Source organism: Zootermopsis nevadensis, unplaced genomic scaffold (assembly GCF_977971745.1).
Source record: "Zootermopsis nevadensis isolate Lab colony 2312 unplaced genomic scaffold, Znev_1.0 Znev_ptg000028l, whole genome shotgun sequence".
Taxonomy (NCBI): domain Eukaryota; kingdom Metazoa; phylum Arthropoda; class Insecta; order Blattodea; family Termopsidae; genus Zootermopsis; species Zootermopsis nevadensis.
Window position 1 is genome coordinate 13,906,525 of NW_028259160.1, and position 22,382 is coordinate 13,928,906.

The 22,382-nt window shown below is 43.3% G+C and overlaps 1 protein-coding gene across 8 annotated transcripts in view; it reads right to left on the reverse strand.

The window, feature by feature from the left end:
- The window catches only part of Utx (Utx histone demethylase), a 73,086-nt gene that overhangs the window by 20,383 nt on the left and 30,321 nt on the right, over positions 1–22,382 (reverse strand). For 6 of the 8 annotated variants that reach the window (XR_015537369.1, XR_015537368.1, XM_087356948.1 and 3 more), the window contains 3 exons: positions 1,923–2,098; positions 1,037–1,165; positions 16–241 (listed from right to left, as the gene is read on the reverse strand). Coding sequence is in view for 6 of the 8 variants with exons in the window: in XM_087356948.1 (XP_087213074.1) it covers positions 16–241; positions 1,037–1,165; positions 1,923–2,098 (531 nt within the window). In the remaining 2 variants the exon portion in view is untranslated. Of the gene's footprint in view, positions 1–15; positions 331–1,036; positions 1,166–1,922; positions 2,099–3,536; positions 3,847–22,382 lie in introns of those variants that run through there. The other 2 variants (XM_087356952.1, XM_087356953.1) reach the window with 2 other exon arrangements.

The window sequence follows — 22,382 nt, forward strand, 5'->3', positions numbered from 1 at the left end:
CTTCCCTGAACTTACCCTATTGAACACCAGGTGTCAGCATTTCCTTCAGATTTCTCGACCGAATTACGATACGCAATGAAGGCGTCATGCACCTTGCCGATGCTAGCAAAGCAGCGTCCCAGCAAATACAGGCTCTGTCCTGACTTAGGATCGGCTTCAATCGATTTCTGCAGACAATGAATGGCCACGCTTTCACGCTGGCTCTTCTCTCCGAGCGACTCCACACAGTGGTACATCCACCCTACAGCGCATTCAACACATGAAGGAAAAACCAGACGAGGATTAAAAAAACTTGTGTGCGAAGTGTTCGTAAGTTCCAAAGAGTATGTCCTGTGAAGTGCAAATAAAAACCAAGTAGTACTGAATTCATTTGTGAATCCTATAAAGTGGAAGTGTAAAATACCCTAAAACCTTGTGAACAATTAACTGGCACACTTGTAGCAAAAAAAGTGCAACTCTGAAGGCTATTTATCATAACTGACCACTAATCTATGTCTAATACTTCAATAAATAATTATTTTATGAACTACATCAATTATACAGTACTGAATGAGTTGGAAATATAATCAATAATAGGTCAGTAAGTAAGGATTTTGAAGGCATTGGCCCTGAAATTCAACTGGAAAGGGTGAGGAAAACCATAAAACATCAGCCAATAGTTGCACCATGATTCAAACTGGGTACATATACAGAAATCGTGTATCACTATCACAATCAATTGATCAGAGCAAAGTAATGGCAGTAAGATTCAGTATGTACCGAGGTCAGGAAACCTTATTCACCATTATGTTCTGTGTGGGTGAAACAATTTTCATAAATTTTCTTTCCTCTTTTATTTACCATGTGAGCTTCTACTCATCCATCTTCTATCATCTACAAAGAACTAAATGAAACTGGATCAGCACAAGAGTCTGTGTTGTGTTCTGTGTGACTGACAGAAACAAGAATCTCACTTCAACAGAGATACTACCTTTAAGGCAATAATTACCTGTCTTGAATGACTGAATGAAAAAAGTGACCAAAGTCATCCACAAACCTAACTGACGGCATATGTCAGCCTTCAAGTGTGTAGGCAGGTCCTTCTCCTTCAGCAATTGCTCGTAATTCTCTTTGGCAGTCTTGTATTTCCCTTGGACTTCATACAGGTGAGCAATGTGGAAACGAACTGGAATAAAATGAAGTAACATACACAATCAATGACTGCGTGGGGAAGAAAATAAGTCTGCAGAGTTGCGGTACTCTGGCCCATCGCCCAGTGGGATGCCACTGCGATCAGCCACCCGAGTACTGGCGGGAAAACCAGAACTACAGAGGTGGTAGAAAATGACCAACCTCGGCCTCGACACAGAGGACGGCCAACCGGGTGGCTTAGGAGGCAGCCCCTCCAAACCTGGGCCAATCACCCACATTTGGTTTTTAATATGATTCAGAGAAATAAAGATTGTTCGGCCGGACAGCTTCCATGGATGGAGGAGGTGGACCGAGCAATCAACCCCGACGCTATAAAGGCAAAAAGGGAGATGGGAAAGAAGAAGAAGAAGAGTTGTGGTACTGGTGCCATTTGTGGCTGTGTCTATACAGTCAGGAGATGACTAATGTTGGCTTAGTTCACCAATTACACAGAAATTCTACTTGCCAGATATTTCCTTCACAAGATAAAGAAACCACATGAACAAATTGTTGTATGCAAATCATTACAACTGAATTGATCTGCAGAGTGGAAAGGTGACGCGCCACTGTCGATACCTCTTAGCATCTCATGCATCTTGAAGCGAAGGGAATTAAATGAACCGACAGGTTACGCACTGATGAATAAAAACAAATGGCAAATAGTATTCTGAATTAATATTATAATAATATTCCAACTCCTCCTATGCAATACTGAAATAAACACACTGATACAAGGTATCATCACAACTCACTCTCTAACTTGGAGAAGGTGCTTGGGCTAGCATCAATGTGGGACAGTTGCAAGTGTTTCAGTGCTGCATCCCAGTCATTGTTCACTTTGAACATCAACCCAAGCCGCAAATGAACTTCATTTGCACGGGAAAATCCAGGATCAACATACAGCACTTGTTGAAAGGCCTTCACTGCCCTACAAGAAAAGAAACTTATGTTAAGGAACAGCTTTAACATTTATCCCGAATTTCATCCATTTCTTCGCGTACTTATATTTCTCTAGTTTGAATTCCATGCCACAAAAACCAACAAATCACTTCATGCAAGCTTTCAAACAGCGCTCTTAACCCTTGGATATGAATTGGGATAGCTCAATCAGCGAAGTGGTGACTACGGGCTTCATGACAAAGAATCTGTCTAACAGATGCCGAGATCTCCTTCCACAGGATAAAGCTGTCACAGGTGGTATAATGCAGAGCACTTGACATTTATTTGCTCTGGACACTGTGCCAGCCAGAGAAACTCAGAATGGTTGCCTCATGTGAGGCCATGAACCAATTCATAGTCTACAGAATGTTTACCAACAAAATCCTCAAGCATGCTCTTGCTGCGTTGTCAACAAAGTACAACTTACTTGCTCCGTGGCCTTTACAATTTTCTAACTGAAGTATTTTCAATTAAACTTTCTGCACTATTTCAGGCAAATGCTGAAGGTAAAACTACTTTCTTAATAGTTTTATCTGGCTGACTCAGCTCCCACTTCTTCATGTCATGGTGATTAAGCACGGGACTTTACCTTTCCCTACCTCTGATAACATGAGGATTTTTATATCATTAATAATTTCTGAGACAGTGATGTGGAGAGGAACGTATATAATAAGAATCAGCAGAAGGGCAAGCCAAGGTCACATGGAAAGTGAGAGAACAGAGTTTGATCAAAACTTGCGCCCGTCTCACTAGTGAAATTTATTTGTTTCGGTGTAATTTTAGTAAGCTTACAGTCGCATATGACCAATGCAGTAGTAGATGAGTAGTTACAACCTAAACCTACTTGTGGTCTGATTTCAGAATTGTTCGTATAACTAAAACTAACTAACTAGATGGCTTACCGAACCCGAAGGTTCATCACCGAATTAACCAAATCCCTCCACCTGTCCTGAGCCTTCAACTCCTATCTCCCATAGAACCCGCCTGATATTATCCTCCCATCTACGTCTCCCCAGCGGTCTCTTCCCCTCAGGCTGCCCGGAGCACACCTCTTGTCCCATCCATGCGCGCTACATGCCCCGCCCATCTCACTTAGAAATCAGACGGGAAGACAAAATATTTTGAACTGAGAAGTAGCAAGCATTTCCACAATTTAATCTCCTCCTAACTTCCTCATGAGGATCATTTTGATTTGTTATTGTTGTTCCCAAATATTTTAACTTTGTAACCCTTTCAAAGGATTTATTAGCCACTCTAAGATAATTCTACCCGCCTGTCTGCTGACGACGAGATACCAACATGTACTTAGTTTTTTCTGAATTTACTTCTAGCCCCACCTGTCTCTGCCAGCCTCTAGTAAAACTTTACTGTATTTATTAACTAACTATTCCATTCATTTAAAAGAAAAAAAACCGATCAGTACTTACTTGAGAAGGTCGGTAAATTCTGTCACAATTATAAAACTACACGACGAAGAAAGCAAACTGCACCAACACCACTGGCTGCACGAGACAACTTCACCGATGCGTAGTCAATCTACGACTGGCACCAGAGTAAAGCATGGATGACTGTGGAAGACTCTGGTATGAATGAATGAATGAGTCATGAAGTGAGTAACATCGTAACGCGTGTTTATGAATGGGTTACGAGGAACTTCTCGTCACGCGGAAGTACTGGTGCCGTGAGATATCCACGAGGCACAGAGCGTAGCCGGACGCAAAAACTGCAGAAGGAAGAGAAGCGTGAAACTCCTTCCGGTTCACAACGGGAACGGGGATTCCACCACCATCTGGATACAGACAGAAGAATAAATGAAAAGCGTGTCACTGGTGCGGTGAGCTTGGGGTCCCGAAAAATGTTTTAAATATCACTCGTACCAACACGCGTAGAAGATGCAATCATGACAAGTCTTCGCACAAATTTTACGCACTAATTTAAACTGACTGAGCAATTTTAAAATACTTTCCTACACGGAAACTTTAAGGCCGTACAGCAGATGGCGACAACATACAACTTTCTCATGCCAAATTACTGAGTCATCAGTTACCAATACACAAAAATATTTTGCGCGGTCGTCATGTTGTTAATTCTATTCTTCTGCCGAATTCCGTTAACCATATTATTAGTACCTGAACTTATAACAAAGAGTTAAAGGTACAAAGATCCAATTCTGGTGTAATGTTCATGAATGTCCGAAAGGTACGAAAACTCGCTTAGCCTACGGAGGAAGAATTGCACCAAAAAGACCACGAACTGCCTGCAATTCCTTTTTCTCTCTTCCTAATAATCATAATAACCAATGAAACCAGTTCTGTGGGGATAACACGAGTGACATGACCTTCCCCACGATAAATTCACTTTACTGCCGACAGGAGCGCCGCAAGCGACCCACACCAGACATGATGACTGTTCTGGTCAATGACTTCCGAAATCAAGCCAAGAAACTATAAAGTCGGCGCTGACTGCATTCCAACCACGGGGTCGTCTCGCCAGACCGCAGAAGTTACGAATGACTTCAGTCATGACAGGCAGCTCGATCAGATTCATTTCAAATCGACCAAGAACACTGCAGTAATGCAACTTCAACAACACAAACAATTAGGACAGCACGAGAAATGCACAGGGCATACACAATTTCTATTTTAAAAAGACCAAGACAAGAACGTAAGCACAGATGAGAACAGGACATCAAAAGTTAAATTACAGGAAAGGCCTAAGCAGACGTGCGGGCAAATTGGAAGGAAATGGCTCGGCACAGGATCTGTTGGTGCGCTTCTGCGAATACGTCAACATTCGAAAATCATGAATCAGCTGAATTAGTCCAACTAATGAAGAAGGCCTAATGCTCTTGAAGAACTTTCAAATTCAATCTGAGGTGAAAATCGTGATCCACGTAACTGTGTACAAAGGCATTCCATGTGCGGATACAACTAGAGATTGGTGGGAGAGTGAAACATGAGGCGGAGATTTCATATTAACCGTGCCAGCCCGGCTAACACTTTGTTAAACGAAAAGAAAAGAAAAGAAAAGTGGTACTCCATATACTGAAACATGACAGAACCGCCTAGAGCGTAGGCCCCACCTGCGTAACTTGCACGGAAACCGACAATGAAGTACCGAAAATAACTCATGATGCATCTTGACCCCTAGAGATAACGTTCCCATGCCGAATGCAGTGCGTTCACCCCGCGTTTCAAACTTGTGAAATGTCGTGGAATTAAATTTGTGCACGAAAATTCTTCCTAGAAACCACGGCATGAAACATAGCGTGTCTCACACTTTCCGACAACAGCTCAAAACATCGTACGTAGGTCTTCACAGGAATACACTGACGTCACGTAGCCAATAATTGTTAACTAACCTCTACGCGCACAGTGGAACTTAAACGTTAGCATTCAAGAACATATTTCGCCAGCCGGCAATTGCACAAACGGTGGCCTTAAATCATAGCCACATGCCATCAAATAGGTTGTACATCAGGACCAAGTAGCCGAAACTAGGAAAATAATTTCTGGAGAAGACATAAATAAAACTATAATAACCACGTTTCACTTGCGCAACACAAGCGACCAAGGACACGGTACTGAGTTTATAACCTATGATGATTCCGACAGCACCCCAAGTGATGAGTTCACTCATCACCCTGATGATGCCGGCAGCAAGGAACTCTGAAACGTTGGTAAACTTCTACCAGACTGCACGGCGCCACAACCCAGAAGACAGCGCCGTGAGAACCTCAAATCGTACTTTCAGATAACCCCCGTTCAAAGAATCCTACAGAACGTCTACAGCAGGGCTGACAACCTGCAGTGCGCATGTAACCTCCAGGCGGCCCTTCAAGTCACATGGGAAGTTAGCCGATATAAAAACATTCTTTCACGTTTTCGTTTCTGAAAAAAGGTTATTAGACAAATATACAGGGTGATTCAAAAAGGACTTTACAACTTTGAAAGTGTATAGAAATTTATTCAGAAGGCTAACAGAATCGGTTGAGGTGTCATTTTGTAGCAAAACAAATCAAGTCTTAACTCAAACAGTCATTTTTGTTCGATGTGATTGCCATTGGTGATACTGCAGACATCCCACCTGAAATCAATTTCTTTCCAAACACGATCCAGCATATCCGATGTCACTTCTGCAACTGCGGCGGTGATTCGAGCTTTGAGCTCAGTGAGATTGGCAGGTAAGGGTGGAACATACACACGATCTTTAATGAAACCCCATAAGAAAAAATCGAGGTGTGTCAAATCTGGAGAACGAGGTGGCCATGCTATTGACCCTGTTCGACCAATCCACCGACCTGGGAAACGGTTATTGAGGAAATCCCGGACTTCTGTGAGGTAGTGAGGTGGTGCGCCGTCTTGCTGGAAGTGAATGCGTCCTTTTTGGTCATCTTCGTCTAACTGTGGTATGAGAAAATTTTCGAGCATATCCAAATACACGATACCGTTGATGGTTCTCTCATGGAAAAAGAACGGGCCGTACACTTTAACTTTGCTAAGGGCACAAAACACATTCACCTTTGGGCTGTCACGAACGTGATCCACAACAGCACTAGAAACACGCGGGCGACCTGAAAATTTGTCATGGCGAACAGAACAACCAGTCTCAACAAAATTCTTGTGCCAAGAGTAAATTGTAGGTCTACTGGGAGGATTCTTGCCATACTGGGTGCGAAAATTTCGTTGAACCATTGTTGCAGATTTCGTTTCTTCAAACCACAGCACACAGCGAGCGCGCTCCGCACCTGTGAAAGTAGCCATTTTCAAATGCACTGCCGCTTGCGCTCGCGGTGACGGAATTCGGTACTACAGCACAACGCGAGTCAAACTTTATTTGTTTTGCTACAAAATGACACCTCAACCGATTCTGTAAGCTTTCTGATTAAATTTATATACACTTTCAAAGTTGTAAAGTCCTTTTTGAATCAGGGTGTATAATATTGTTTTCAAGTGAATACCAGCCGAATACTGCTTTAAGTTAAACATATTTTCAATTACATTTGACGAAGAATAAAAAGAAACAAACACTTTCTAATCCCACAATTTCGTAAACGAACAAGTGCACCTCGGCTGAACTGTGGCTGGGTACCCGCTTTTCCGGTGATCACTGGCCTACATTTGCGGTACGCTGGATAAAACATAGTTCCCGTTTACCAATCCTAAAATGAAACTTATGAAGGCAACTGAACACAATGGTACTCACCGTTTAAATCCACTCCGCTTAATCGTGAATACAGGTGCAATATTGTCTCAAACAAAATGTTAGGCGCTACGTTCTGAACTTCGCAAGAGAACCGAAAATGTGTCGCGGCCTGTAGTATGCAGGCGCTCAGGGCTCTAAACCCACTGCTAACCAACGACCCCACTCAGCCCCCACTTTACCGCGCGCCATCACGAGCTGTTTTCGATTTCGTGGAAGAATTCTCTTGATTCATACTTGTTACATCGCATGCCTCGATTTCTTAGAATCAGTCCAAAACCTGGAACACCATTTCTGCGCACAGGAGACTAAGCATGACACGACATAGTGTGTCTCGCGATTGGAAAACATCATAATCAAGTACTTTCTACAGCAAATTCATAAAAATAACACGGCTGTGGTGCTCTGTTCTTCTTCTTCTTCTACCATCTATTATGAATAAATCCCTGTGGTCTGTTCCAATTCAGAATTACTATTTAAATTGAGGATGACTTTTATGCGTGTGATCAAATTCCTTGGGCAAGCGATCAACCCGTACGAAGGCCTCTGCCTACACAGAACAGCACAACGTGCGAAAACGCGGACAGTGGAATTCGAACGCACGATGCCAATGTTGTTGGAGTTGAGATCCATGCCTTACACCGCAAGGCCACGGCGGTCAACCTGATAGGAGGGAGAGAGGCTTAGAAACGTTGGGAATTCAGTAACGTCATGTACAACCACAGGACTGCACCAACAGCAGACCGACTTAGGCGATCACTAGGGGGCAAGCAAATAAATAGGTTTCCTCATGACAGCGCCTGACCGGCTGGAGCTGCTAAAGATGCACTCTACCTTATCGGTTGTGTGAAAAATGTGCAAACATTTGCTGCATGGCACCAGAAACTGTCAAATGGGCATCTGAACGGAGAGAAAGGACTCACCATGTTCATAATTAAGAGCGTCACAGATTAAACTCTTGGTCTTTTCCAGGATTAAAAATGTCTCCATCTTTTTGTCCGACTTCTCTCGTATCCTCTACCCTCCTAATTATACATAGGCCCACATGCACAATGCTTTTACACTGAGGACCACGTATTCTTTTATTAAAGGGTGTATTCCAGGAATAATTAAGCTTGGAATACACAGATCTGCCATCCAAACAGCAATTGTTCCCGGAACCAATTGCATGCAGAATTTTCCCAGTGTGTCAAGTACTCGAACGGAGACCACAACCTAACCGCCTGAGCTATGGAAAAGACTGGAACAAACTATGGTAAGTTAAATAACGCCGGGTTTCCCCCCTTTTGCCGTGCCGTCCACGACGGGTATTATATTATTTCAGGGATTCACTCAACATTCTCGGAACATCAGGACTTTTTCGAAATAAAGGTTTTCTTGTATTTCAGAAACATTCTTATACATCCACAGCTGAACAAGACAAAACTGAGGACTATGCTGACAATGTTAGCCCGGCTAACAATCTGAAAAACGAAATCTGCCATCTTCCCTTTCGTTCAGCGGCACTCCTTTCGCTGGAACAGAGCAGAATACATCAGAGCCAGGCGTTCTTTGTGGGCTAGATGAGGCTTGAGGTAGCCGCGAGTGTATCAACGCTGGGCTGACATGAGCTGTCCAAATGCATTTTCTGGCCACGGTATGAAGTACTTACTAATGGACCAAGGCATCGTGTTAGCCGGGCTAACGCTGTCAACAGCTAAACATGAACATCCCGCCCCCTGCGAAACACCGCCTCGTGAAAGAAAATTTGTTTTTATGCGTGTATGCTTGACAACGGCCTCGGCTGCAAACAATACAATTTTACAACAACGATATCACAATCAAGAAGCAGTTAACCCCAGTTTAGGAACTCGCCCACACACACGTACTTCCGTTGCTAATATGCTCTTTTCCCTTACGACATCACGCAAACGCCTCTAGCGGCACGATATGATAACACTAGTACAGAATAAACGAGATGGTGTAAAAAAAATCCTGGCACGAATCCAGGTCAAGGTCGTGAGTGTGACGTCACACTAGTGTTCTAATGAGCACAACACGATCGGAATTGCAACTGCCCTCTCAGCGTGAAACTGACACTACAGATTAAATCGGCGATTCTCATCTGCGGTCACCAGATACACCCACGAATGATTCAAAACAGACTTTACCCACTTCCGTTACAACCTTGGGATTTCTTTTCGGTAATCGAATGTCGGCGTTCGTGTGATGGGAGGCGGGTAGCATGCCTGTCTTGACTGAACCACGCGAACACCAGAGCCATTCAATATGAAGTCCCTGTGATCAAAGACCACGCCACAATGTGAGTGCGAAAAACACCACGCATTCTTAATCTCGGCACTAGATAAGCTTCTGTGGGGGAGGGACACATTTCAAAGCAAGAATTTTGAAAACTGGTGAATCCACACGGAGTAGGCTTCCACATTCACGTCACAATTTATCTTTGGCTGAACCATCTCCCGCTGACTGAACTGAATGAATGGAAGAGCTTACAAACGCACAGACGATCTGATGCCTAGAACAACAATTTTTCAATCAGACTTACGGTTACCATAACAACTTTCGGAACATCGGCCTTCAAATAACTTTCGATCAGCCTTGTCCCGTTGTGTATAAAAGTACGTGGCCTCCTCACGAACGTGCGCACATGCATGTAAATGCTCATTACAGCTGCATGTCGGTGTGTGAAATGCAGTTAGAATGTTTATTAGGTTTGCAAAATATTTTCTTAAACTAGCGTCAAGACAACTTCTGTAAAACATGTTCTCGAATTGCTACGATGTTATTGTCTAAACAGTCTACAATCGCATGCATACATTCAATAGCTGTGTGCCATGTAGGATTTCAGGCATTCATCGCCCTGATGACAGAGGAAGTATGACCTCTGAAGCGTTGCTAAACATCGACCAGACTACACAGCGCAAGAACCCAGAAGACGGAAATCTTCATACTCATCGCCCTGATGACGGAGGCAGTATGACCTCTGAAACGTTGGTGGAAATCTACCAGACTACACAGCGCAACAACCCAGAAGACAGAAATCTTCATACTAAGAATCGTCCTGATGACGGAGGCAGTATGACCTCCGAAACGTTGGTTAACATCGACCAGACTACACGGCGCAACAACCCAGAAGACAGAAATCTTCATCGCCCTGATGATGGAGGCAGTATGACCTCTGAAACGTTGGTAAACATCGACCAGACTACACAGCGCAACAACCCAGAAGACAGAAATCTTCATACTCATCGCCCTGATGACGGAGGCAGTATGACCTCTGAAACGTTGGTTGACATCGACCAGACTACACGGCGCACCAACCCAGAAGACAGAAATGTTCATACTAAGAATCGTCCTGATGACGGAGGCAGTATGACCTCTGAAACGTTGGTTAACATCGACCAGACTACACGGCGCAACAACCCAGAAGACAGAAATCTTTCAACTATATGCCACAATAAACCCTTAAACGTTACTCTTTCGCCTGAATAATTTCATCCTGCGTCAGTTATTTCCGTATTTTTGGATCTAGAAATTAATTTCGTGGAATCAGATACAGCATTGACACTTTCACTTTCCCACTGATTTCAACGGACCGATCTCAGGCTAGCAGGGAATTTTGACAATTTAAAGCGCGCACACACACACACACGTGTGTAACTTAACAATTAACTTTCTTGGAGAAGCGCTGAACCACCTGAAGTGACCGAGTCTGTAGAAATCAATAAGCCTGCAGGTCCCGAGGCGCCTGCGTTGACTGTTGACGGGTCGCTCGCGCCAAAGCTGCCCCTTCCTGCCCAGTACTTTACATGAGGCCCGGCCTGCCGGAACTGGTGTCGAACACCACAGGAAACCACGGTCTTAGGCGGTATTAAAATCTGCAACCCCAAACCATGAAAACTTCGAAACAATGCGAATGTACACTTCTCAAATCCCTTCCTTCCCACAAAGTCGAGGTTTTCAATTTGTTGCTGGCAAATTTGTTCATTTCCTTCGTCAGCTGTCGGCTTCACGCTCCGGTTGTTTTACTCCCGGGAAATATCACATTACCATCGGAGTACGCAGACGTTTAGACAGAAAATCAAGGTCATGGCCTTCCGGCAGACCGTCACTTCAGCGGTTCCTGACCTCATATGGGGTCCACACAGTCTAAACTTTGAAACTAAATAAGAGTGACCAACTACACGCGCAGATCACCTGTGAAAGGAAGCCTCCACCACGGAAATTATTTAACGACGCTTTTTTCAGTAGCTCAGACTACATAGAGTCTAATGAGAGGATGATGGTAAATAATGAACTAGAATGAATATGGAAGGACGCGGCCCAATTTAAGGCGTGTTTTTAGAAAGGCTGAGAAAAAACCACGAAAACCGTCACGACAGCCGGTCTCCGGGCATGGGTTCAAACCAGGGACCTCCCGAATACGAAGCAGGAGTGAATTATGGACACGATAGAAATGTCGCCACCAAGTAGAATCAAAGCCCGGTCGTCCAGTCAGGTTGCACATAGCTTAGGTCACACTTTAGCGATGCAATACATCACGACACACAATTCAAGGATAAAACTGACTCATAATTCGCCATGTTCCCGGTGAATAAGTTTCTCACACCGGATACAACGTGTTTGATAGCGACAGTACGTTCTGCTTTTAGAGCAGATCGTGGGTCTTGTTGGCTTCAATGATACTTTACTGGTGTCACCCGTACGAAGCCACGTTCTCCTTATCTCTTTTAGGAAAACACTGAACTGTTATTACATTAACAGTTCACAGAGTCCAGTTCCTACAATAACAAACCGTTCGTTACTACGAGCAGGCAAATTAAGACTTGCCCAGTTCTGTTCGCTAAACATAAAGATTTGTTACGTCCAGACACACGACGCAGGTGGTCAGGTCAGTGCGCCCAAGAAGACTAAGTAAGAACAAATAGTTCTATGTATCCTCAATTTCAAAGCGTTCTCAACGCGAACTGAATAAACTGAAAGCATAATGGGACGCTCGTATCAGTCCGTCCAAGTGTTCTTCATTCAAGAAACTTCTCATCAACTGTAGATAGAATTCTATATTCGGAGCCTACGCAATTAAGTGAGAAAATGCACACACAGAGCAAAAATTCTGGCATATTTGCCCTATTCTGACCTTTCGCCGTCGCGAATACCGGCTGTGACGTCACAACCGCATGGAGCCAATAACCTTTCTCAGGCTGAATTATCAGACGCCGTACGATGACGTCATACCGGGGATTCCCCCAAGTAGTTACCCGGCTGGCTGCTTATTCTCCATGCAGGAATTATCTGTAAAGTCACTTCGTGCACGAAAATCCACGCGGGCCTTCACGCGAAGTGAGTGCTATTTCTGCCTGAATATATTTAAAATCGGAATGTCTCAACACATTTTTTTCAAATATTTTAAACGCCTACGTAAATGACATCCACACACACACACACCCAGCCGATGCATGTTTTGGGTAAATAAAGCTGATAATGAAGCAATCACACCGAGGTAGGTTTCCTCCACTTCACCTATACGCCTTCATGGCGCGATGATGGACATGCAGTGTTTAAGCCTTGTGGCGATGCTAACCGCTATATCCACCGAGACAGGTGTAAAGGTACTAGTTAAACAGGTTCAGTCCACAAAGGACGCTCCTCTCAGTCGAAGAACAAAGGGATCTTTCAACCTGGTGACGATACCAATTATCTTTCGGTTTTATTTTATCCGATAGCATGATGCACGTTCTGCCTCAAACAGTGTAATTTCCTTAATTGTTACGTTGGCGCCAAAGAGTGAAGGGAGTTCCCCTGTGCGGTTTTTGGTTTTTGTTGTGCGAGATCTGGAATAAAGCTGTCTCCCCCCCCCCCCCCGCACACACACGCCATACAACTGACGGTGCAAACAAAGGATCGCTTACGACCTATTTGTTACTTTACTATTACTTGTGGCATAATCACGCGAACTGTCCTAGGCATTGTGACACGTGGCCTCCGGGCTGAGACATGACACACGTAAAAACGTGCTTCGGGATCCCTTGGCTTGACTCTTGGTTCATAAAACGTGCATTTTCTAACCTCATACGATTCCAAATGAAATGGAGATTCTTTTATCCGTACTTCAACGACGCTGTCAGTGGCAAAGACTGTAGCGTCGAATAATATCGTCATAAATGAACACAGAATGAAAATGATAGGGAAGTAAACGGAGACGGTCGAATTTAAGGTAATATCCAGGTGTTTGCATGGAGACACTCAGATAAACCGCAAAATACCCTCAATCAAGACCAGAGAGGAAGGGGAGTGCGGAAGAAACAAATATTGGAGGAAAATGTCAGGTAAATAAGAATGAAAAAGACTGTGAAGGACCTGTCTGTGCTCTGAGGAGAACAATCTGCGATGGTCCATCGGCATGGCCTGTGGCAGAGACTTCCAGCAGTTCTCTTTTATGGGAGTGGGTGAGATGTTCCCATGGCCTGCTCAGTTCATATTATTAGGCTGGAGTTCGACTCCAGTTGCCTCCTTGATCAAACGGTTCACGTATCTGCACATCTGTGGAGAACGTTCCGTAAAGTTACGCGTAGTTTAATCACGACAACAACGAAGAGTTTCCACCACTATCCTGCCATGTACTCCTTGACCCAAGTTCAGACGCTGAAGCAACGTCCTTATCCGATCATTATGGCTGCAGGACTTCGTGACATTGTAACTTGCATGCAACTTCTTGCTTCGCCTGCAGCAAGGAATAATTTGCCACCTGTTCCGTTACACTAGGTGGCCCCAAGAACCTGTCACACTCGGGGCACAGTTAACATTCTCATATCATCAGCAATGATAATTACAATTTCTCTAATTCTGACAAGATAAAACACGTGAATCATCATTTGCATACGCATTATAAGTAAACGATGATACGAAGTCATATCAGACGTAGACATTCTGTCGCATTAATCAGCGTGACATGCAGACGCAGTCATGGCCAGAGAATCAATTAACGTTTTATTATCGAGTGTCGTTTCAAACAGAAGCCTTAAATGACAATTCAGGGCCACAGGAAGGTGTTCAGCCGGTGGCCGCGCTTACAGAGCAAAACGGTTTTCAGTGCTCTAAGAAGATGGCAGCTTCCACTATTTTACCACGGTTAAAAAAATTAATCTTTCATAGGTAGCAACTTCTCTTGTGATTTGCCGATTTCGTGACACAGAAATGACGCGAAAGATGTGCTCTGGTGTCGCCTGCAGTATCCCAGAGATTGTGACGCGGCCCTAGGTTAGAAACTGATTTCATATGCCCTCATGCACACATTTCAGTTGCGAATGTTCCGTGCACATGATAAGGGGTTTTATGCTCATCTATAAAAAGCACTACTTATCATATTTTAAATAAACACGTTTAGACATGCTTGTCTTGGTTCCTTACAGGGGCGGAGCGTTCATGTTGATCGTGTAGGTCTGCTAACAATTTAAAAAACATAAAAAACTTGTCTTGCTTTAGCCTTTTAGTGTTACTCCATACACAGCAGAACCAAACAGATATAACACATCGTCAGCCAGTTCCATAAAGAAAGCAATTTGAAATAGATATAGTGTTGTCCGAAACAGTCTATAGCGGGCCAGCAGGTGTCGCACCGATGCCACGTGCGCGCCACCTGCACCAAGTCGCGACGGTGAATACCATCTTAAACCGGACAGAAAGCCAGCACACCTTGCGATAATTACAGGTGGCAGCCATAGCGTGTGTATTCCAGCCGGTCCGTTACGAAGAAACTGCAACGGTACCACAATCCACCTCGGCATGATACGGTCCGTTTACAAACACCATCATACTCTTGGCACTGAGTCATGTCAAAATAACCGCATTTCGCGGGAAGGAAATGAAAATAATTCAAGACGAACAGACAATGTGACGTCCGTTACATCGGATGCAGCAGAAATAACACAGAAGGCCACGTCATGGCGGAAACATTACTACATAACCCAAGAAAAAATGTTGGTGAGGTAAATCACAGTATCTGAAGTTCAGGAACTGCTACTATATCAGAAGATCGAGTCGTGGCAGTGAAAGCATTACACGATTAAATTATACTAAAACATGAACAGGAACTGAAGGACGAGCTTCTATGTTGCACTCTATTCCCTTTTGTTCCTTGTCAAAGAATAACTTCGCACATCGTAGTAAGATTCAAATCCACTGACTAACCATTCGTTATTCCTCCAAATCCTAACCTTATCTAAATTATATTTTAAAACTCAGTTCTCACCTCAAAGAATACACATTTGTCAATTCCAAAAATCAGGTGATTAATGCTATTTAATTAACACTTTTAAGCCCTACGCTCATCAATTCGCCTACTTAACTCGTCTCCATTACGAAGGTAAATTGGCTAATACTGTTTATGGAAATAATAACTGTTCACTCTGAAAATCATACGCAACCAACAACAGAGGTGCAGAATGTAAAGCAGGTGGTACATATATGACATATATAACAGCGGTGTCTTTTGACCACCTGGCCAACATAAACCATTTCAAAAAAGACACTGCGCTATGGAGGCAGTTACTTGAGGCAGCGGTTCACGTTCGACTGCCACAAAACGTCGGTTGTCCCACCCGAAAGAAAATTAAATATGCCACCCTGTCAGTATCTCAAAGGTACACTAACAAAGCTACAAATTCGACAACACTGTATGCATCACAGCGCTGTGTTACGTAACCCTTCGGCCATTCAGTGGTTGCCTGGCAAACGCAATGCCTCATGAATTGCGTGCGCACTTGGCGTCTAACAATCGATTAGCCCCAGCACGTGCGCTGGATGAGCCGCCATGTTACAAATGTTTCGTATCACGTACACCCGGAAGCAGTCACCGTTCCCAAATCTATCAAGGTCACCAGGGGTTGGACGTTCGAAGCCTGCCTTCGCAATGGTTTTGCCATGGTCAGTGTAACGTAGCCACCTTCGTAACCAGAACGTCACATGGTATCCAGCAGGGATTCCAGGTTCTAATCTGAACCCACAAATCGGTCTACCCAGACAAATGCATAGTCAACCACTGCTTCCACTTACGTGTCCATGAAGACAAGGAGCGAAACTCACGCGAATCTTGGTAAATCAACTATAAACTTGGTAAAACAAACTTCGACAATAAGTGACTTATGGAAGATTCGGGTGAACTTGCACATGACTCGTTAAAACCGCAAGTTTCCACTTCTTAACTTACTGCGAATCGGACACACAGAGAAGGTATTCTTGGGAAATGTACTAGTTTAGATTCTGACGTCTATGGTCCTTCAAGTATTGACGTCTGGGGAAAAAACTACTATTAGTGTGGTCGAATCAACGTGCAGGTTTTACAGTTTTCAGTTACCTTGTCTGTAATTTGTTCTCATTCGTAGAACTATCTAATATCTGCACACTGCTGGTACCCGCAACGCCAACAGGTAAAAAATGTCTTACCAGTTTTTATAGCTCAACGCCAAAAGGAAACTTCACGCAGCTTCATACTAACAGACCTACAGCTGGACTATATATTTATACCTGCACCTATTAAATGCACTCGTCACTGCTCTAATCCAACAGTCCGTCCGTCAAACCCAGCGACAAAGTCAACATTAGGACGGACAGACAGAGATCGAACGATATAACCGATCACGCGGCTACAGCTTGCGTGGTTCGCTCTTCTGGGTTGTTCCGTCGTGTAGTCTGGTAAACGTTTTATGGAGTTTCTGAGGAGCTAGCTACCTCCATCATCAATCAGAGCGATGAGCTCATAATTTATTATTCCTACTAGTCTCCGTGTATAGAAGGAAACATTCTGAGAAGCAAAACAGACTTGCTCATTAGGATTTGATGTTCCTCCCCTGACGAACCGTTTGTAAACTTCTGCCAGACTACACGGCGTTGTAACCCAGAAGACTCGTCTTTAGACTTACTTAGTTCTTAAAAGAAATTCTTGTGAGGCGAAACTGTCACTGTTTTCTCTAGCCTCCCTCTAATTTATGAGGCGTTTTCAAGTTCAAACATTTCGTGAAAATCAAATCATCCGCAGTAACGAACATTTCAGGCGCGAGGGGCGGAAGTCTCGAATTAAGGATGCAGCTGTCCACTCTACGGGGTCACCTGTTGTTTGTCAAAGGAATAAACTGCAGGTGCTCTTATACCGGTCTGCTTTCGTTTTCTTACGTACACTTACCGCACACGCACTATGACATGTTCCCCAAACAGCGGTCCGAAAAGCGGGAAACTAGCATTTACACAAAATTTATGAAAATGCCCAATTATTCTCGACGGAAGACCTGAGATGTCACGCAATGCCTCCTAATCGCCAATTATTTAGAGCATATAATTGTCAGAAATGTTATTCGACCTCAAATCTTGCCTGAGCTCAAACTGGGCAAGGGGGAAGGAGGGTCTATACTAAAAGGAGACCTGAACAACAACCACAGAGGACATCCCTTAAGTAGCTTCATATTTGTTGCTCAAACTGAACTCTACTGATGAATAAGGAACAAATATAATTTCTACATAAAACTCACACGCAACGTTTAATAACGGGATAGATGTGAACAAGGTATAGACGACATAAATTTTTGTAAAGACTTTTCGATGCGTTAAATGATATACACGAAAGAACAATTTATAATTTTAAGCAGTGGAATCAGCTTTACAACATCAGATAAGTAGTCACATTGTGGGCTAAATTGCTAATAACGACAGTGTATAAAAAACCTCTTCCACTCATTCTCAAATGTACAGCCGTGAATGATTGTGATCATTATCGACACTGTTTTCCACTAATTTCACAGAACGGCGAAAACTAAGAGTGAAACTGTGTACCAGGCCACATTAAACACCCAGATGCTTTATTAGTATTCTGGATGTTATGTAATGTAATCTCTCGTCCAGGGTCACTTCCTCAGACTCAGAACGGCGGCTGTCCCAAAATAACTGGGCAGCGAATTCGAAGAAAGAGACGCGGCTGGAAATAAACATGGCGTTGCGAAGGGGAAGGGGAAGGGGGAAGGACGACGCGACGTAATCCCGCACTAGCAGATGGCTGGGTGTAGGGAGCGCAATGTTATTAAAATTACCTGAAAACGACTAGCAATGGGAAACCTTGACCTCCTTTAAAAAACCCCAACAGCTGTCACTGCAAAACTACAGGTCACTGTCATAAAAGAGTTAAATAACAACACGAATCGACAGATCTACGAACAGATTCACTTTACAAAGAATTTACGAACCCTCCTGACTACAGGTCACTGGGTAAAATACTGTCCATCTTCTATTCTCCACCACGAACGAAAACGAAACGCTGAGAACGGGCTAATTAAATACACACACACTAATTTACATACAATTCTATTCCCCAAGAATTCTTATAATCACTGCTCGAGGTATAATTTAACAATCTCTTTTTCTTGCAATTTAAATTAAAACGAGCGTGGGAAGGGTTAACTGATATAAAGCACGACGTATGCTCCTGGTAACAATTTATAGTTGTTGCGATGTCACACACAAAGCCGTTCGGGACAGATGATTGCCATGATGGAGGGCAGCTACGTAGTTGCTTCCAGACACGTGGATAGGCCTGCACAAGTAGAAGCAATTCTTCATGCTGACAAGCAAAGCATCCACTTAAAGCAGGATCAGCGGGCGGCAACATGACGCACAGTAACCACCGACTGACTGACCCAGATACTTTCACGATTAAAAGACTGAAATTTACACGTCCTAATCAGCACCCACGTGAAACGGTTTTATCAAAATTTGACAGAAAACTGAAAAGACGTTAGCCGAACACCCGCATCCATAAGACACAAGCAGAAGTTCATCACGCAACAGGATAATAGGCAGACAAGTTCATTTGCACCCTTAAGTAAACTTACTTAAAATTACCGAAACGAAATCAACATACAAATACATTTTAAATCCACCAAACTGAGTTTGATCGAAATTCGTTACGTAGTTTGGGCCCTATTTCTCAGAAGCGCACTCAAACAACTGAATGACAATGAGCAAGTCTGTGTATGCGAGAGACAAACATCAGATTCTCTGCCGGATTTAGACAGCCAATCGCAAAATAACATTCCGGCCCAATGTCGGTCGGATACGAACTAAAATCAGATTTCCTCATGTTGGTCAGAAGACACATGGACATTTTACCGCTTTGAGAACTTCGTAATATGTTTGCTAATTCAAGCACTGTAATGAGCGGATGGATAGGCGACGTCTATACACAACCCTTCGTTACGAGTTCATTTAGCGAAACGCACACATTAAAGCAGAGATGCCAAGCTACAGGAGTAAACTGGAAACAAACGTGCGACGACGTATCGGTTACAATTCCGAGACTCTTACGCTGAAGACAGAAAAAGTGCACAAAGAAACAAGAAAGCAGACACATGCGGCTTAGTTACTATAGCAGCGATTGCAGGAATCTCTCAAGAGGATCCCAGACGGTTCCTGGAAATGTCTCGATAAACCCTACTCCCCTCGACAGCTGTACTCCGGCAGGGCTACCAGCATTGCAGACAAAGATCTCCTCTCCCCCCAGCAGATGGGGGCGTTGTGTGTCAGCTGTTGTCTGGATTCAAGGTCAAGATCTGCCCAGAGGTTACTGAACCTCAGAAATGCCAACTTTAACACAAAGAACAAAGACGTGTGGAGCCTCGGTCGCTGGAGTCCATCTTCCGATGAGTGTTTGGAAACAAATTCTCAGGGAAACATATGGAACCCAGAAAGGCAAAGTGAGGAGAAACACTTGTGATGTGTGGTACTGTGGGGAAACTGAAATGAAAGATATGATGCAGATGCATTTGGTATGAAGCTCGGATTGGAACAAGGGCTTCTAAGAATGAGGACACCTGGAACTCCGCAGGCTAAATTCAAAATGCTTGTAAGCAACTTTAGTCCTTCAGCCAGACAAAAGTGAAGAGTAAAATTGTTTAAGGTCCTCATTAACTTTCTCACTTCTTTAGATTGAAATATTCTTAAACTGCAATGGCTGGCTAATAAATAAACAATTTTCTGTAACCATCGGTATTAAAGGCCCTGGAATCTGCAGCTTTTCCTTCACGTTTTTCGTGGCTCTGTAAGTGGCGTGTTGTACCACTTGGGACTGGCATAAAGACAGAAAGAGGTCCCTGAGGCGCATCCTATCTCATTTATTCCAGCGTCCTGACAGACACAGTGACGAGCTGTTCGCAATGACCACTTGTTCCGGGCACCTCGAGTCAAACACCTGTATTTTATTCATAATATAATATTCGCATGTCTTACTCCTGGTACCGATATTACATAGTTCGATTAAAAGGGTGAATTATGTAGGGGAGTCACAATGGGCATCGTGGAGGGGGGAGCAAAACGTGCAAGGACCAGACCCGTGTCCGCTTCCTGCATGTGGCCAGCAAAGCACACCAGCTCAACAGGTTCTGTGACGTGCGCTACAAACGAATGCTAGCACCAACTTTGTAGATAGCAATACTACCACTAATCATAATCATAATAAATTGAAACTACGATTACCGCAATCCCTGCTGTAGAAAAACATGGAAACTCTTAATTATAAAGAAGAAAGGGGATATAGAAACCTCAGGAAGAAAATTAAAGGACTGAAGTCAAAACAAAGTACAACCACAATACATATTATCCGCATAAGGAATTAAACACAAATAATTTGAAGCCTAACAAAACTGGACCAACCAGCTGGTAGTTACAAAACGTGCTTTGCACCGGTAATATCGTCAAAATAATTCATAGAAACTTTTGTGAAACTGCATCACTAACGCCAAACATTGCTTTTTTGTTTGCATCAGAACGTACGCTGTGGTTTAACTCGCGTGGTATTACGTTACCACACGTATCGGCGTACAAAGGTGGTGGTGATGATGACAGTGAAATAATAATAATAAAAATAATAATTTATTTATTAGAATGTTTGCCAACAGCAAACAGCCTATGATCGGCAAACACTAATAAATAATAACAAGAGAACTACGCAAAACAAAGCAAAATATGTATAATCAAGCCGAACATTTTCTCCTGCCGAGAAAGTCTGCAAGGGAAACGTTTTTGCTGAAAATGTCCAAAAATCTGCACCTCACTGAAGGACTATGTATATGTCTTGGATGAAACGCTCAAGCGGGAAGTAGAAAATTCCCTTACTTGTCTTATGGGAAAAGCGTCCATGATCGATCGAGTGCTAATTTATTTTGCCCTTGGAAACGTTAATAATAAATTAAACATGGTGATGCAGTCTGTAATGAAATGCTCTAAGATGTAAACGAGACAAAATTCAATAGAAATAACGTAATATATCAAACTGAAGAGAAAACAACAATACAATAATAACAAGAATAATGCAGAGAGTTTACAAAGATGGCCTCCAGAATAAGAGTCGAACACGGGGCCTCCTAATACAAAGTAATAGCTCTGACCACGCGATCGAGTGCAATATGAAACCGAAGAAACAGCAATTAACCATAGCAATCCAAGTGAACAACCGGACACTACGTGGAAACGAGACTAATGTCGGATAAGACCGAACTATCGGTAAAATATCTTCTTACCGACAGTCCTACTCTCTCGCCACGAGATTCCTGATAGTAGCTTACGTCACCCTTCAAAATCCTTACCTTAAAGATCTTCACACCTCATCAGACCCTACACAGACCTAGCCGCTGCAGAAATTTCGAACGGCAAATAATAAAATACCCTAACAAACACAAACAAGACTAACAAAGTTTGCTACAATGAGATGGCAACAGCAGCAAGTGTGCAAGTTGGCAAGCGTGTCCTAGACAGGCTTCGACAGCTACTGTGGTGGGTGACTTCAAATTGCAAATCGATATTTTCCAGCAATATACCACAGGAAGGGGAGAATCTGACGGTCGAACCATGCACCAAACAAACAGTCTTGCTCTCAACTTCCGAATATGAACAGCAAACATCTCACGCTGTGTATGAACGAATACAACTTGCAAGTGTTTGAAAACAACACGCTTTGGAAGACGTGTGAACCGAACGTACAACTTGTAATGAATTTTAAATACGGGATGGTACAAGGCGAGAATTTCGCAACATAC